General features: G+C 40.5%; 2 protein-coding genes across 2 annotated transcripts in view; one reads left to right on the forward strand and one right to left on the reverse strand.

Annotated features, from left to right (window-relative positions):
* Positions 1-993: 993 nt before the first annotated feature.
* slc30a7 (solute carrier family 30 member 7) lies at positions 994-11,518 on the forward strand. Its single transcript, XM_070908518.1, has 11 exons — positions 994-1,073; positions 1,358-1,459; positions 3,660-3,773; positions 4,087-4,174; positions 4,356-4,485; positions 4,752-4,961; positions 5,104-5,151; positions 6,787-6,922; positions 9,256-9,346; positions 9,463-9,612; positions 10,960-11,518. The coding sequence occupies exons 1-11, from the start codon at positions 994-996 to the stop codon at positions 11,005-11,007; spliced, it is 1,197 nt and encodes a 398-aa protein (XP_070764619.1). The 3' UTR covers positions 11,008-11,518.
* Position 11,519: 1 nt separating this feature from the next.
* Positions 11,520-16,137, reverse strand: part of dph5 (diphthamide biosynthesis 5) — a 14,650-nt gene continuing 10,032 nt past the window's right edge. The window contains exons 6-7 of the mRNA XM_070908519.1: positions 13,023-13,126; positions 11,520-12,016 (exon numbers count right to left, since the gene is read on the reverse strand). Coding sequence (XP_070764620.1) covers positions 11,784-12,016; positions 13,023-13,126 — 337 coding nt within the window. The 3' untranslated portion in view covers positions 11,520-11,783. The remainder of the gene's footprint in view (positions 12,017-13,022; positions 13,127-16,137) is intronic.

The raw sequence follows: 16,137 nt of genomic DNA on the forward strand, positions 1-16,137 counted from the left end.
CGTCCATCCATGAGGACACTGCAGACAGGGGCTGCTAACAGCTGAGTCAGCTGCTTTAATGGAGACACTGAGCTGATAAAAAAAACTCTGATTTAAAATACAAGGTCATTAAACTACAGGAGCTCATTAAACTGCAGGAGCTCATTAAACTAGAGGAGGAGCAGGAGCTCATTAAACTACAGGAGGTTCTTAAATTGCTTTTATTGGTGTAATTTCTGTGAGTGAAGACCAGTGAACACTTTGTGGAGGCTAACTGGAATAAAGAATGAATCACTAATATTCATAAATACATGTTTCAATGAAATGTAATCAGCAGCAGCGGCTCAGACTTTGTCCTCCATGACGAAACAAACGAGTGTCAACAAACCTCCAGAGGAAGCTTCACTGACTGAACCTCAAACACACGGAGCTCTGGCGCCGCCTGCTGCTCACAACAAGGAAACAACACAATTATTCACTCACTTTCCTTTATGACTTTTTATTTTGAAATATAACAATTACAAAATGCAGTAAAAGTAGTTTATTATCATTATTATTTATTATCAGTGAATGTACGTCATGTAGACCTATCATAAGTACAATGCAGAAAAATGGCCCCTGTTATATATATATACATAGACAGAACATTTAATAAATAGAGAAAGCAGAATAATAATAATAATTAAATTAAAGTAAGAAATAAATAAAAAATTCAAATTGAATTCAGCATAAAATAATGTGTCTTATAAAAGTGTGGAAAAGGGGGATATATTTTTTAAGGAGTCGTGTAGTTTTATAAACAGTATTTGTTGTAGTACAGTAGTGTACAGCAGTAGTAGTAGAGTTGTTGTTGAACTATCTCCACACTATGGAGAAAGCGTTTGAGTAACTAGAGCGCTGTTAAACGCCTTTATTGTGAAACTCGGCCAAGCCGGAAGTTGACAGTTAGCATACCTTAGCTAAGTCTACCCCGTGAGTGTGTGTGTGTGAGTGTGTGTGTGTTCAGGTGTGAAAATGTTACCTTTATCTATTAAAGACGACGAGTACAAACCCGCCAAGTTTAACCTGCTGGTGAAGCTCTCAGGATGGTTCAGGTAAACGCACCACTGCTAACTGCTAACAGCGGCTAACTGGGCTAACTCTAAACCAGCTGACTCTAACGATAAGCTGCTAGCTTCATGCTAACCGGCCAGCCTAAACAAATCTGTTCCAATATTAACGATGTGTGTATTGAACTGTGTTTTATCGCACTGTCAGTTGATGACATGGATTATTGACGGTGTGTTGTGTGTAAGTGTGACTTCGGGTGTTAACAACCGGGTTTTTCTGGGGTTTCTGGCTCCCGTGAAGAGCTTTTCTGATTGTTTTGTGTTTTCAGGTCGATCTTGGCGGATAAAACCTCCAGGAATCTGTTCTTCTTCCTCTGTCTGAACCTTTCCTTCGCCTTTGTGGAGCTAACGTACGGCATCTGGAGTAACAGGTAGGCTAACACTGTTAGCATCCACCCGTTGTCTCTGTTTGTTCTCCTCAGGATGTGCCACGTATGTGTTAGCATAGAGGAGCTCTGTGTCTGTGTGTGTGTGTGTGTGTGTGTGTGTGTGTGTGTCATCGATAAACTGTAAGTAGAAGCTCACACTTCCTGTTAATCAGTTATCAGATATTTCCCTGATAACGGATCCAGGAACTCTGTAGTTTAATAATGTTGGAACTGATTCGGTCTTTTGACAAAAAAGTGAATTTGTTTTAGTCACATTTGAGTCTTTTTTGTTTGTTTCATTTTTAGCTTTCTTTTGCATTTTGAAGCTCCAGCTGTCGCCATCTTTGATGTGTATAGTTACCATGGTTACAAGTAGAGCTGAAACAATTAGTGGATTCATTGAATAATAGATCAAATTGATCAGTCTTTAAGGGCAGCTTAAACACACAACAGTGTAAAGTACTCAAGTAAAAGTATTGCATGCATATTCCTACTTAAGTACATAAGTCTCAGTAAAATGTAATTAAAGTATAGTTTGAATGAAACATGTGAGCAGTTTTGTGGAACTGATAACAACTCAGAGATGCTGCTTTATTGTAAGAGGTTGAAAACATCTGGTTTAATCTGTAAACTGTGTTGACTTTCATCAGCTGATGTCTTTAATGTGAAATCTTCAACTGAGAAGTAACTAGTAACTCCAGCTGTCAGAGACATGTACTGCAGTAAAGAGAAGAATATTTACCTATGATGGAGTACAAGTACCTCAAAACTTGACTGAAGTACAGTACTTGAGTAAATGTACTTTGCACCACTGCTTAAACGTATAGTTTGTAATTTTGGCACATGAAGATGTCAAAAAACAACTAGACCTATGTTATATTTGGTTGAGTTGAGTACTTCCATTATCCCAAATGTTTCCAACAAGGTTGAAGCACAGAGAAACAAATCAAGTTAACAATGCGTTACATTTGGTTGTCTGCCAGAAGCTGTCATAAATTGACTTTTTATCCAGTTTTAAGCCACATATTTACAATACACCTTTTAAACTATATTTTTAACTGAATGAAGGATTTTAGTCATTGGATGTCTGGATCTGAAGTTATCCCCCCAGCTCGCAGCCCCTCAGGACGTCCTGTGTCCTCTGAACAGCGCCATAGAATCACAATCAGAATCAGAATCAGAAACTGTTTATTGCCAAGTAACATACATTACAAGGAATTTGCTGTGGTCTGAAGGTGCTATTGATTCGATAACAAATAAGTAGAATATAAAAAGTAAAATAGAATAAAAATAAAAAATAAAAACAAGATAAATAACAAACAGTGCAGATAACAAACAGTGCAGTTTTGACCAGAATAAAGTAAAGTGTCCAGATAAAGTGTCCAGTAGGGGGTGGTTGCGTTAATGTAACGCAGGGGGGACAGGGGTGATGTACGTTAATATATATATAGAAACACTGATTTAATGGGAAACTCCTTTGTTCAGTGTTTTGACCGGTTTTAATCACCTGGTCCGTTTATTTTGGAGAGGAGGAGACCTCTGAGGATAATTCAACTCCCAGTAAAAACCTCCTCAACGATTCCTAACCAGGAGAAACTGACTGCAATGACGGGAATGGTGATGAAGACAACAACTCCCATGATCCCATGCTACTTCACAAAGACACATTTTTGACAACATCTTTTGTTATTGTTTTGATTGAGAGACCCATAGCTGCATAAAATGACATATGGTGCATTTAAGGGACAAATAGTGTTTTTTAATTGAGTTCAAGGAGAATGAATCAAAAATATAATAACAAATCCTGAAAACATTCTGATTATTTGTCATTGTTGATTTAAAAATGTAAGATATTTCTACCTGATTTGTAATTTAGCCTTTAACATCACATACAGTATTTATATTATATTAGTTTATGATATAGATAATGTATCCTAGTTTCCATGGTGATGTCTTCAGATGTTTTGTTTTGTGATTCAGTTTAACGTCCATAAAAATCTAAGAAAACCAGTAAATATTTCCATCTGAGAAGCTGGAACCAGAGAGTCTTAAAAAATGAAGATATTATCATTTAAATGTCAAGTTAACTCAATAACATAAAAGAGATGTAGATGTTGTCTGGCGATCCGACAAACACTTTGGAGCAGACTGAAGGTTTTAGTGATGATGTGTGTTTCGTGTGTGTTGTGTGTTTCCTCTTCAGTTTAGGTCTGATCTCAGACTCCTTCCACATGTTCTTTGACTGCACCGCTCTGCTGGCAGGTCTGGCAGCCTCCGTCATCTCCAGGTGGAGGTCCAACGACAGCTTCTCCTACGGGTGAGACAACTCTCTGGGCTCTGTTAGTCAGGGCTGACTGTGCTGATCTGGGCTCTGTTAGACCGGTCTGACTGTGCTGATCTGGGCTCTGTTAGACCGGTCTGACTGTAATGATCTGGGCTCTGTCAGACCGGTCTGACTGTGCTGATCTGGGCTCTGTTAGACCAGTCTGACTGTAATGATCTGGGCTCTGTTAGTCCGGTCTGACTGTGCTGATCTGGGCTCCGTTAGACCGGTCTGACTGTGTTGATCTGGGCTCTGTTAGTCAGGTCTGATGTCCTGCAGAACCACAGTGTGTGTTGTTGTGTTTCAGGTATGTCAGAGCTGAGGTTCTGGCCGGCTTTGTCAATGGTCTCTTCCTCATCTTCACAGCCTTTTTCATCTTCTCTGAAGGAGTCGAGGTAACACACACACTCACACACACATGCATATATATATTCACATACAAGACAAAGCATCACCAGAATGCCAGAACAAATAAAACATGAACTCGCAGATTGGTCTGGTTCCCAGGCTGAAACTGATAAAGCTAAATCTGTCTGTCTGCATTAACCTGTCTGTCTCTCTCTGTTCGTCTCTCAGAGAGCTCTGGAGCCTCCTGACGTTCACCACGATCGGCTGCTTCCCGTCTCTGTTGCAGGTCTGCTTGTCAACCTGGTCGGGATCTTTGTTTTCCAGCACGGAGGCCACGGACATTCACATGGAGAAGGGGGTAATATCTGCAGAACATCTAGACCATGACCGAGTAGAGCCTCACTGTGTAAAACCACACTGCAGATCAGTACAACCTCACTGCTCAACACTGCAGCTCTACAGGAGCTTTCTGCTATTATGTTAAATCTAAATGCAGCTGTTTGGAATCTCATTGCAGCTTCATAGAAGCTAAACATAACTCTTTAGAACATCACTGCAGTTGTGTAGAACCGGAATGCAACTGTGTAGAACCATGCTTCTCTAACCTGTCTGTCTCTCTCCCAGGTCACGGTCACAGCCACTCTCTGTTTAACGGCAGTGTGAATCACGGCCACAGTCACGGCGGACACGACCACCATAACAAACATGCAGACAGGCACAGTCATGGAGGACACGGAGGACATGATGGACATGGACACAGTCATGATGGACATGGACACAGTCATAGTGGACATGGACACAGCCACGGCGGCCACGACGAGCCACACTGTCACGGTGAGTCTGCACTGAAAGATGAAGCCAGTGGACGCAGTAGAAGAGACAGACAGACTCTGAGGAGGAAACAAGTCTTGTATTCATTGTGATTTAATTCCAAGTTAAAACAAAGTGTTTCCTCTCTGTTGTGTGTTTGATGCAGATGAGCTGCTGCACACGGGGAAAGGCTCCAGTAAACAGATCCTGCAGGGTGAGAACATCTCAGACCTCGTCTCCAACAGACCGGGTCACCAGGACAAACCTTATCATCTACATACCACACACACATTATTACAAGTATTACAACATACAATAACTCTAAATAATAACTAATTTTGACATCCATAATTGTATGTGAAGCATTTGTGATGATGGATTATGTTTTATCAGAGACAGAGAGAGACAGACAGAGGGACGCAGAGACACACAGACAGAGATGTATAGCAGCACCAGCAGTAGCCATAGCGACTATAATGATAAGAATGATGGAAACATGACTGATAATAGTAGTGACAGCTGTAATAATAACTGAAATATGATAAATAATTGCAATAACAACTTTAATAATAACAGAACTACGACTAAAAATAATAACTGTAGCGATGAGAGCCAAGAAGTGGTTTGAGAAATAGAAGTTTCTTTGTAGCATGACAAATATATACCTGAAAAATACTTATCTATGTGTAAATAAATACTTACACATGTAGTTGTGTGCACAACAATAATAGACACAAGAAATCATTCAAATAAGAAACTAAGACTAAAAACACACAATGTAGTCCGAGTTTGTCATAAACATCATGTGGTCTGGGGCAGAACTTTGACTGAAACATTTCAGCAGCTTCTGATCATCGCAAACAAAAAGGATCTGAATCCAGCTGAGCAGAGAAGAGCAGGGACCACTGGGGGGCGCCCACAGACCATCACAGACCATCACACTCCATCACAGACCATCACAGACCATCACAGACCATCACACTCCATCACACTCAATCACGGACCATCACAGACCATCACACTCCATCACACTCCATCACAGACCATCACACTCCATCACACTCCATCACAGACCATCACAGACCATCACACTCCATCACACTCCATCACACACCATCACACTCCATCACACTCCATCACACTCCATCACGGACCATCACACTCCATCACGGACCATCACAGACCATCACACTCCATCACAGACCATCACACTCCATCACACTCCATCACACTCCATCACAGACCATCACACTCCATCACGGACCATCACACTCCATCACACACCATCACACTCCATCACACTCCATCACGGACCATCATACTCCATCACACTCCATCACGGACCATCACAGACCATCACACTCCATCACACACCATCACACTCCATCACACACCATCACACACCATCACACTCCATCACACTCCATCACGGACCATCACACTCCATCACACTCCATCACACTCCATCACGGACCATCACAGACCATCACACTCCATCACACTCCATCACAGACCATCACACTCCATCACACTCCATCACACTCCATCACACTCCATCACACTCCATCACACACCATCACAGACCATCACAGACCATCACAACCAGCAGAAGGGGGAGCTGTCCTCTTAGAACCTCGTGGCTTCAGACAGTTTTCCTGCATCTTGGTCTAAAAGAACTTCATGTCATGAAGTTTAAAACAAGTAATTTTTCTTCAGCAGCAGTTTGTCTTCAGGTCACTGATGTGATGAAACATCAAAATAATGCAAGCAGCGGGTGAAATGACACACATACTGACCCCTGTGTGTGTGTGTGTGTGTGTGTGTGTGTGTGTGTGTGTGTGTGTTGCAGGCGTCCTGCTGCACATCATTGCTGACACTCTGGGCAGCGTCGGTGTGATCATCTCTGCTCTGCTGATGCAGAAATACGACCTGATGATCGCCGACCCCATCTGCTCCATGCTGATCGCCCTCCTCATCGGAGTCAGGTGACTCACACTCTTCATCCTTCACTGGAACTGTAACCTCACTGCTCTGTTACAGTCAACTGGATGAGTCAAACGATTTCTGTAGACTTTCAGTTTTTCATCTCAAACTGAATCTGTGTGTATTTCAAACCTTTGGTCCGTCTGAAGAACGGTTTAAAGAAACTTAATGATTTCCATTTGATGGAAAGATGCAGCCATAAAAAACATGGCGCCTTATAAATATTCAGCTTCTATGAACAACATGATACACAATCTAAATGTTACTGTGAGACAGAGTGAAGAGCCGGCTGCTTTTATAACATCAAAGCTGCTCAAAGACAAATTCAGCGGTGTGTTGTATAGTAACTGTAGCAGGAGCAGCTGCCTCGGCGCCTCAGACCTCCAGAGGCCCGGACCTCCAGAGGCCCACCACGTAATTCAACCATGGTGGTCATAGATGTAATATTAGTAACTGAAGTGTAGTAGTTGAAGAGGTCACCACACACACTCTGTCTGTACAGTGTGTGTTGTCCTGGTCTCCACCCTGTTGACTGACCGCTTACTTAAAGCCTATACCAGACCTGTAACCGGGGTGGGAGGGTCTTGTCTAATTTCGCCCCTGTGATCAATAAAGTATTTCTGATTAACCAGATGCCGCCGCGTGGCTATCTGAGACAATGCTGACAGACAGCTGTGTGTGTGTGTGTGTGGAGGGGGCAGGGCCAGCAATGGAGCCAATCAGCTCCTCTCTCAGAATAATGACAGACTACAGGACGACAAAGTCTAAAAGCTTTTATACACGTGTGTGTGTGTGTGTGTGTGTGTGTGTGGTCAGCTGGAGTGAAACAGGAAGGTGAACAATAGAATGAGGTCACTTCCTGTTTGCCTCCTGCTGTTCTTATAGAGAAAATTAAACTGTTCTCAACTGTCAAACTGTTGCTTCAGGTTTTTCGTGATTTCCTTCCTTTAGCTTCACTTTGTTTCTCCCTCTCAGTACCATCTAGAACCTCTCAAGTGACCATTAGGAACTTCTAAAGAAAGCCTAAAACATCCTTAATGTCTCTTAGATCCTCCACACTGACCATTAGAACTTCTTAATGGACCACTAGAACAACTTAAAGGACCCTTAAAAGTTTAAGACAAATTGAAAATTATTATGTGACTTTGGTCATTTTTTTACTTTAGAAACTTTAAGCAGCTTTAAAATGTTGGAGCATCCATGAATGCACCACTGAGGTAACGTTTCACAACAGTCTCTGCTTTCGGCTGCGGCATCATGTGATGGTAACAGACCTTCGACCATAAACTAAAGTTAAGTAAACAGTGTCTATGATGGATTATCTCTCAGGTTTCAGCTCTCTGCAGGCTGATTCCACAGAAGTGACCTGAAACCAGTGTCTACTGCCTGGAAGGACGGAAATCGACCTAAAACCTGATGGATACTTTGGTTTCCACTAATGTAAAGAATGTGAAATTAGTCGTTAATGGGCTCCAACATGCCAAACCACTGGTATGGAACTGGAAAGAGGTCTGGAGTCCGGCCTTGGCTCGCTGGTCCTCTGGATGTAAATGCAGCGGTCAGATTTCCCAGAAGCTCCGGTGATAGATGGAGTTGATGTGTGCTGATGTGGTTTGATAGGCTGGAAGTGAACGCAGCTGCAGATTTAAACAGTCAGCAGAGCGAGAAGCAGAGCAGACCTGTGGTCAGCTGAGAGGCCTTAACACAACCACAGGCATCAGGTTACTGCAGCTGGAAACTGCTAACTCCAGTTAAACATCTACAGATTCTTCTCATGGATCTGAGCTCCGAGAGTAAAACTGTCAAACCAAACTTCTGAGTTCAAGTCTCATGTTCAGTTCTGAAAAAGTAGCAGACTGTAGTAGCAGTAATAGTATTTCTAGTATTAGTAACTGTAGTAGTAATAGTATTTAATAATGATAGTAATAGTAGTACCACTTATAGTAGTCTGGCTCATGGGATGTAGGCTGTTGGGATAAGTCTGCCATTTATACTGCTGTAATAATTCTTAAAAAGAAGTTGTAGTGGTTGCTCTAACTATAATGGTAGCATTTTCATTGTAGTAGTATTTGCAGTAGTTGTTGTAGCAATAGTTGTTGTAACAACTGCAATTGAATAGTTTGTAGTAATTACTGTCATAAAAAGTAGATGCAGTAGTATCTGTAGTAGTAATAATATTTACAGTAACAGCAGCAGTACTGTAAGCAGTAGTGCATGTATCTGAGTCAAGGTACGTGTTGAGGTTGTGATGTCAGTGAGGGGTGGAGCCTCTGAAGCAGAGACCACCATCAGCTGTTAGTAGTCACACATACTCAGTCTGACCTCTGACCCTCAGCGTGGTGCCGTTACTGAAAGAGTCCATCGGGATCCTGATGCAGAGAACTCCTCCGTCACTGGACAACGCCCTGCCAGAGTGTTATCAGAGGGTGAGTACACACCACGCCCACACTGAACCCCGCCCCCAGCAACACTTGGCACACATTCCCATTTTGTTTTTACGTGGGGGACGAGTCTAATTTCTGGTTTATTGTGTTGTGTTCAGGTGCAGCAGCTGCAGGGAGTGTACAACCTGCAGGAGCCCCACTTCTGGACTCTGTGTACTGACGTTTACATCGGAACATTAAAGCTGCTGGTCGCCCCCGACGCTGACACCCGCTGGATCCTCAGCCAGACACACCACATCTTCACACAGGTACTAAACGCACCATACCATCACACAGGTACTTGAACACACCATACCATCACACAGGTACTTGAACGCACTACATCTTCACACAGGTACATTCACAACATATGTTCTTCTACGAAAAAAAAAAGTTATTAATTCAACGTAGAACCTTCATTCAAACATCAAATATTCAGCTCAGTTAGGACATATATATATATATACACACACACACACACATGTATATATGTATATATATGTGTGTGTGTGTGTGTGTGTATATATATATATATATGTATATGTATATATATGTATATATGTGTGTGTATATGTATGTATATGTATATATATGTATATATATATGTATGTGTGTGTATATATGTATGTATATGTGTATATATGTATGTATATGTATGTATGTATATATGTATGTATATATGTGTGTATATATGTATATGTGTATATATGTATGTATATGTATGTATGTATATATGTGTGTATATATGTGTGTATATATGTATATATATGTATGTGTATATATATGTATATATGTATATATATGTATATATATATATACAGTGCTGAACAAATTTATTAGACCACCTGCCATAAAAATGAGAAAACACAAATATTTTAGAAATCTGTCAAAAAAAAATGTATTGTTATTTATTAGGCAAATAACAAACTGGAACAACTAAATAGTCCTTATTCACATATATTAACCAAAAATCTTAATATTTTGTACGACCTCCTTTGGCCCTGATAACAGCTTGCATTCTTGCAACCACAAAACAAATTTTTCTGTTCAGGAATGCAAGTAAATAACTGTAATTTGGCATCTCAATCAAAAAATAATAATGTGCTTTACTATTTTTTTCTGCTTTTTTGTAAAACAGTAAATTTGAGAATTCATGGATAACAACAATAATTATATTTTAGCATTAAAGATATAATTTTGATTAAAGAGCTTGTCTTGCACATACTGGTGGATTAACCATTACAGAAACATAAAATATTTTGGTAATCAGCAATACTGTTAATTTATGGCAGCGGTGGCAAACACCTTACACTGGGTAGTGGTCTAATAAATTTGTTAAGCACTGTGTATATATATATATATATATATATATATATATATATAGTTGCCCCTCTAGTGCACCTGTTGTTAATTAAATTAACACCAAAGCAGCTGAAACAACTCCCTCTGCTACTTTACTGACCAGATCAATATCCCAGAAGTTTAATTAACTTGATGCTATACTCTGATTAAAAGGTGTTCCTTTAATTTTTTTGAACAGTGTATATATCTATATATAGATATGTGTGTGTGTGTATATATCTATCTGTCTATATATGTTTTACATTTCTCTGCAGGCCGGAGTTCGACAGCTGTACGTTCAGATTGAAACAGCCGCCATGTAGAAGCTCCTCCTCCTCTGAACACCTGGGACCAATCACATTCAGTCTGCTGCTGCAGGTGACCTCTGACCTTGACCCCCAGTCACTGAAGGTCAGACTGAGACCGGGGGGGTAGCAAGAACTTGACTGATCTCCCATGATGCTCCAGCCCAACGCATCCTGGATGAACTCAAATTGCTCCCCCCCCCCCCCCTTTTTTTTTTTTAAAACCTTACCTGATCATGTCGGCAGACAGCGTGAACCCTCCCCCCCTTCCTCCCGGCTGCACTTTGTAGACTGGAACAAAGCATTCTGGGTAAGTGCCTTTATCATCAATCAGAGACAATCTGAGCCCGCTTACTGTCCGGACTTCCCCTCCCCCCTGTGACATCACTGCTGGGACCAGACTGCTGCCAGCTGATTGGTCCGTGGTGTGTGTGTGATGTCACTTTGTGTTTTTAACGTGCCAAACCATGTGACCAGTTGGTGGGTTTCAGTCTTTTTTCAAATGTAATAAATAATTCTGTTTCTCTGAGCTGATTATTGATCTCCATCTTTATTGATGACATCACATTGGACAGTTTCCCAGAATTCAATGTTTCTACAAATCAGTCTGTTCAGTTTGACGACAACAAACGTTTCTCATCTGTTCACATTTGTATTTACAGGACAGAATTATGAATCATAAATGTTTTCATTACATTATTCAGTTGATTAAAAAACAACGTCCCGCAGCCTAACCTAATCCTAACCCTCAGGGTGGGGTTAGGGACAAACAAGTTCAGACAAACGTGTATGTGCTATGAGCAGTAGGTGGAGCTGTCAACCATGCGCAGGTGTTGCAGTGCGTCTGGTTCTGCGTTCACTCGCAGCATGTCCACCTCCAGTGGGTGGAGTTGACCGGTGACGACCAGCGAATGGAGCGGACCGCCGAGGTCACATGACACCAACTGACTTAACGTCGCCGTGCGGATCATCTGGTTGTCGGCGCCGAGCCGAGCCACGCCCACACACACCGTGTCCTCTGTCACACCTGGAGGGGCAGATAGGCTGGTCTGAGAGCAGCTGATTGGCTCTGTGACAGGATGGGAGGGTCCTTTCACTGCCAGCAGCCAATCAGAAACAAGTCTGATAGCGTGCTATTGGTTTAATTTACACCAGTGAGTTAAATATTAGCCAGGTAACACTGGTTAGCACAGGGTCATATCATAATCTAACATGTTAGTATGTTAACAAGTTTACCAACAGGTGTCATGATGTCATGTTCTGTTAGCTTCCTGCGCTAACAGGATGGAAAGACATCAACTGGTTAGCCAAAATGACGATCACTTTAACATCTGCATTTACCAAAACATCAACATAACGAATCATGCTCCATACAGATTCAGCTCCTGATTTATATATGTAAATGATTTGATGAGCAACGACCGACTTTAACCTCCTGCATATGATGAAGGGTTAGGACCACTGTTGGGAAAAACTAAACTTTTTTCTTAAAATATGATGCCTTTTTGAAAACATGAATTTATCCTCAAAATATTATGAATGAATTCTTTGTTTGTTTTTTTAATACCATGACCTTTTCTCAAATCTTTTTCATACATTTCATGACTTTTCTTGAAGTATTACAACATCTTTCTTGAAATATCACGTTTTTTCTCGCAATGTTTTTTTCCTCAAAAGTGCGAGTTTATTCTTGGAATAGAATTATTTCCCCTAACAATGGCTCTAATCCTCAGTTGTGGCTCCAAGCCCTTTAAAAACATCCCTGAGCTTTCTATCTAGTTCAAGCTTCAGTGTTAAAGCTCTCACTCCCGTACACTGTGACATCCCTGGCTCTTCTCTTTTAATAACTTTATTTATTATTTATTATTATTTGGGTGGAGCTTCAAACCTTCACATCTCATAATGATGCATTGATGTGAAGTATTGGTCTGCTGAGACGAGATTCAAATCCCATTTGCTAATAAAAATACAGTCAGCTCTGTGTGTGTGTGAGCTGTTGAGCCAATCAGATGAGAGCTGATGTGGTCACTCACCTAGCTCCGCCCCCTCCTCCCTCCTCCTCTGGATGATCTGAATCAGCTGATCTGCAGCTTGACTGACCGTCATGAAGCGAGGAGGCTCATAGATCTTCTTCCCTCTGAAATCAATAGGAAAATCAATGTGATGCTTCAATCAAATATTTTGATTTGGACGCTACGTTTCAACTGTTTTTTTCTACTTTGGGGTGTCAAGCTGACGTCAGACACAGATTTCCTTATATGGTCATCTGTCTCATTTGTGGTCTGATAAACAGGAAGTTCATCACATTCAGTCCTTGTGTCTATATTCAAGCTAAGTTACTGTAGCTGTCAGATGCCGCCGAGCATAGCGGCAAGAGGATGAGGTGGTGGGGGCTCTGCTCAGGGCTCATAGGCTCCTCCCTGCACCTCTTTAAGCTTCAGGGAGCCGGCCAATCAGAGGAAAGTGGGCTTTTTTGACAAATAAATGATTTGAGGAAAAAGGTGTTTTTTCTTTTTTTTTTTTCTTTTATTTCTTAGTTACTGGATACTCAAGTCATTTTATCAGTAAATACTTTTGTCCTCTAACTCAAGTAGTTATTTTGATTTCTACTTTTACTTGAGTATTTGTTTTTGACTACTCTGACTACCTCTGGAAATATTTGACAAATGCATCAATGTCGAGTTTTACCCAGATTTGGGACAGATTACGTTTGGGTATTTACAAATTAATTAATCTATAAATGGATTATAATATAACGAGGGGTTTCTCATGTTTTTTCTACAAGTTTTAAGGATGTTTTAATGGATGGATTCTAATTATAGGTACCCTCTAACTTGTACCTTAGATAAACTTTAACTTTTCAATTCAGTTCACTCAAATATTTGAATTCAATAATGGATGAATTAATAAATATGAGCATGTAATAGCTTATGCACATGGTTAAGGGGTTTTCAAAAGGGGTGAAAACCCCTTAACATTAACCAAGCAACACTAAGCCACCCCGGATTTAAGTGAAAAAAGAAGGTCCTCATGTGATTATTTAAAGTTAGTAGTTAATGATGATTTAGCCACAGCTTTGATGGTGTTGGACTGGTGTTTGATTTGAATGCAGAAACTCAGAGTCTGTGCGGAACAGCTTCCTGTTTGCGGTGCAGAGAGCACTTAGGTTCATAAGATCACAATTTCACATCAGAAGATTTTAGTAGTTCATGCAGTTACTGCTGCTGAGTGACGGCCACAGACGTTAAGTAAAATCAGTAAAAAGAAAAGGAGCAGAAATTCTATATTTGTTTGCTCAGCGTGAAACGGCGTCTCAAAGACAGAAACTGTGAATTTAAACCCTGAACGCAACATATCGACACCCTCTTAAAATAATGGCCGAAGTCATTTTTTCAGGTTTTTCAGAAAACACAAAAAAAATGAACCTCATATTGAATATATGATATTTATTAATTTTTCACTTAAAATTTCACTCAAAAAGGTTATGACAATAGATGACTATTGACATACTAATAACAATGTCTGTCAATTATGTAACATAAGAGGAATAAATGACTTTTTGAACATGCCTTTGTGATTTAAGCAATTTTAAACCTTCAACTCTGATTACTAATATTATGTTCAAGTGAGATTTTCATTAAACAAAAACACAAAAGAGGATCCTTTGTAATTTTTTAGTTATACACATCATTTCTAGCTGTTAGATTATAATACGGTATTCAAATCTTTCTTAATTAGATCATGTAATGTGGAAAAAATAAGACAAAAACTGTAGATGAAAAGAGTTAACAGAAAGCCTATCACTTGTAACAGCCACAGATTCTGGAGCCTTTCCACTCTTTGCTAAATGCTAGCTTTATGGACTTAGCTATTTTGCTGAATAAAAAGACTAGATAACTATGCAATATTTATAACCTAGCCCAGGGGTATTCAACTAAAGTTCGAAGAGGTCCAGTTAGAGAAAATGTCCTCAAGCAAAGGTCCGGAACGTCATAATGTCTAACTTGCGTTGTGATTTAGTGTGATATATATTGAAGTAGCCTAGTAGTTGTATCAACGTCTGCATGTGATCAACAACTGACTGTCAAATCAAATAAAGAAAGTACAATTCAAAAACATTTTGACAATATTTATTGTCACTCAACATTGAACTATACAGATATATAATACTGTAGATATGTATAATGTTCTTCTCTCATTAACTAAAAGAAGGGCTGCATTTAAAAAGAAAATAGAGAAAATGAATAAAATAGCTTTTGAAAAATTGTGCATCTTAAAATAAAGTGCTTAATTTTAGAAAAACAAAATAAAGTGTAGCAGCAGCTTGAGTTTCCCGTTTTCTGTGTTAACTGTTTCACATCTTGACTTCACAGTCTCAACCAATTTCACAATAAATAATGTGTCTTCTCTCCCTCCCGCTCACTCGTCTCTCCGTCTTCTCTCCCTGTATCGTTCACTGGTCTTATCATCGGTCTCTCGCCTCTCACCTCTCGTCTGTCTGTATTCAGAGTCACAGTGTTTATCGCCTGGAATGCACAGATTTGATTGGCTGAGTAGCGTCACGTGGGCTGGCGTAACTTGTATACAATTGGTCTGTGAGTTTCTAGAGCCGCTAAACCAGTGCCGCAAAGACGCGCCGGCTAAAATACAAGCGCCCCGTCAAAATTTAAAATCTCTTAATAATTTATTGATTATAGGTCCGGGTCCGTATAGGACGGCGTCTGGGTCCGGACTCGGACCGCGGTCCGCCTGTTAGTGACCCATGGCCTAGCCTACATTACATAAACCTCATCACTTACCAATAGGGGACGAGCCCTGAATCATGGAAATAACTTCAGTGGCTAGGTAGATTTTCATTCTTCTTGAAGCAGCCGCCATCTTGAAAAGCTTGTAAAATTGCCTAAGTCACATTGTCTTTTGACTTAGGCAAAATAAAACGGCCTAAGTCACACTCTTGACATAGGCCGTTATACTACAGGGGTAGACTCGCATGATCTGTTCAACTGAGGATGTAGGCAATTTTACCAGAGGTGGCCAGCATCAAAAAATGACAGGCCATTATTTTAGGAAGGTGACGATATCAGGAAGTGTCATTTTCCTGTGAGCTCATCCTGCCACCACCGCACATGCTCACTGAGGTTCATCTCA

The sequence above is a fragment of the Enoplosus armatus genome, chromosome 7 (genome assembly GCF_043641665.1).
Source record: "Enoplosus armatus isolate fEnoArm2 chromosome 7, fEnoArm2.hap1, whole genome shotgun sequence".
Classification (NCBI taxonomy): Eukaryota; Metazoa; Chordata; class Actinopteri; order Centrarchiformes; family Enoplosidae; genus Enoplosus; species Enoplosus armatus.

What these genes read in the sequence shown, in the direction of transcription:
- slc30a7 (XM_070908518.1), top strand. Translation starts at nt 994, where the DNA reads ATGTTACCTTTATCTATTAAAGACGACGAGTACAAACCCGCCAAGTTT. An exon ending in TCTTCTCTGAAGGAGTCGAG is followed by an intron (nt 4,175 to 4,355) that starts GTAACACACACA and finishes TTCGTCTCTCAG; the next exon opens with AGAGCTCTGGAGCCTCCTGA. An exon ending in ACATTCACATGGAGAAGGGG is followed by an intron (nt 4,486 to 4,751) that starts GTAATATCTGCA and finishes TCTCTCTCCCAG; the next exon opens with GTCACGGTCACAGCCACTCT.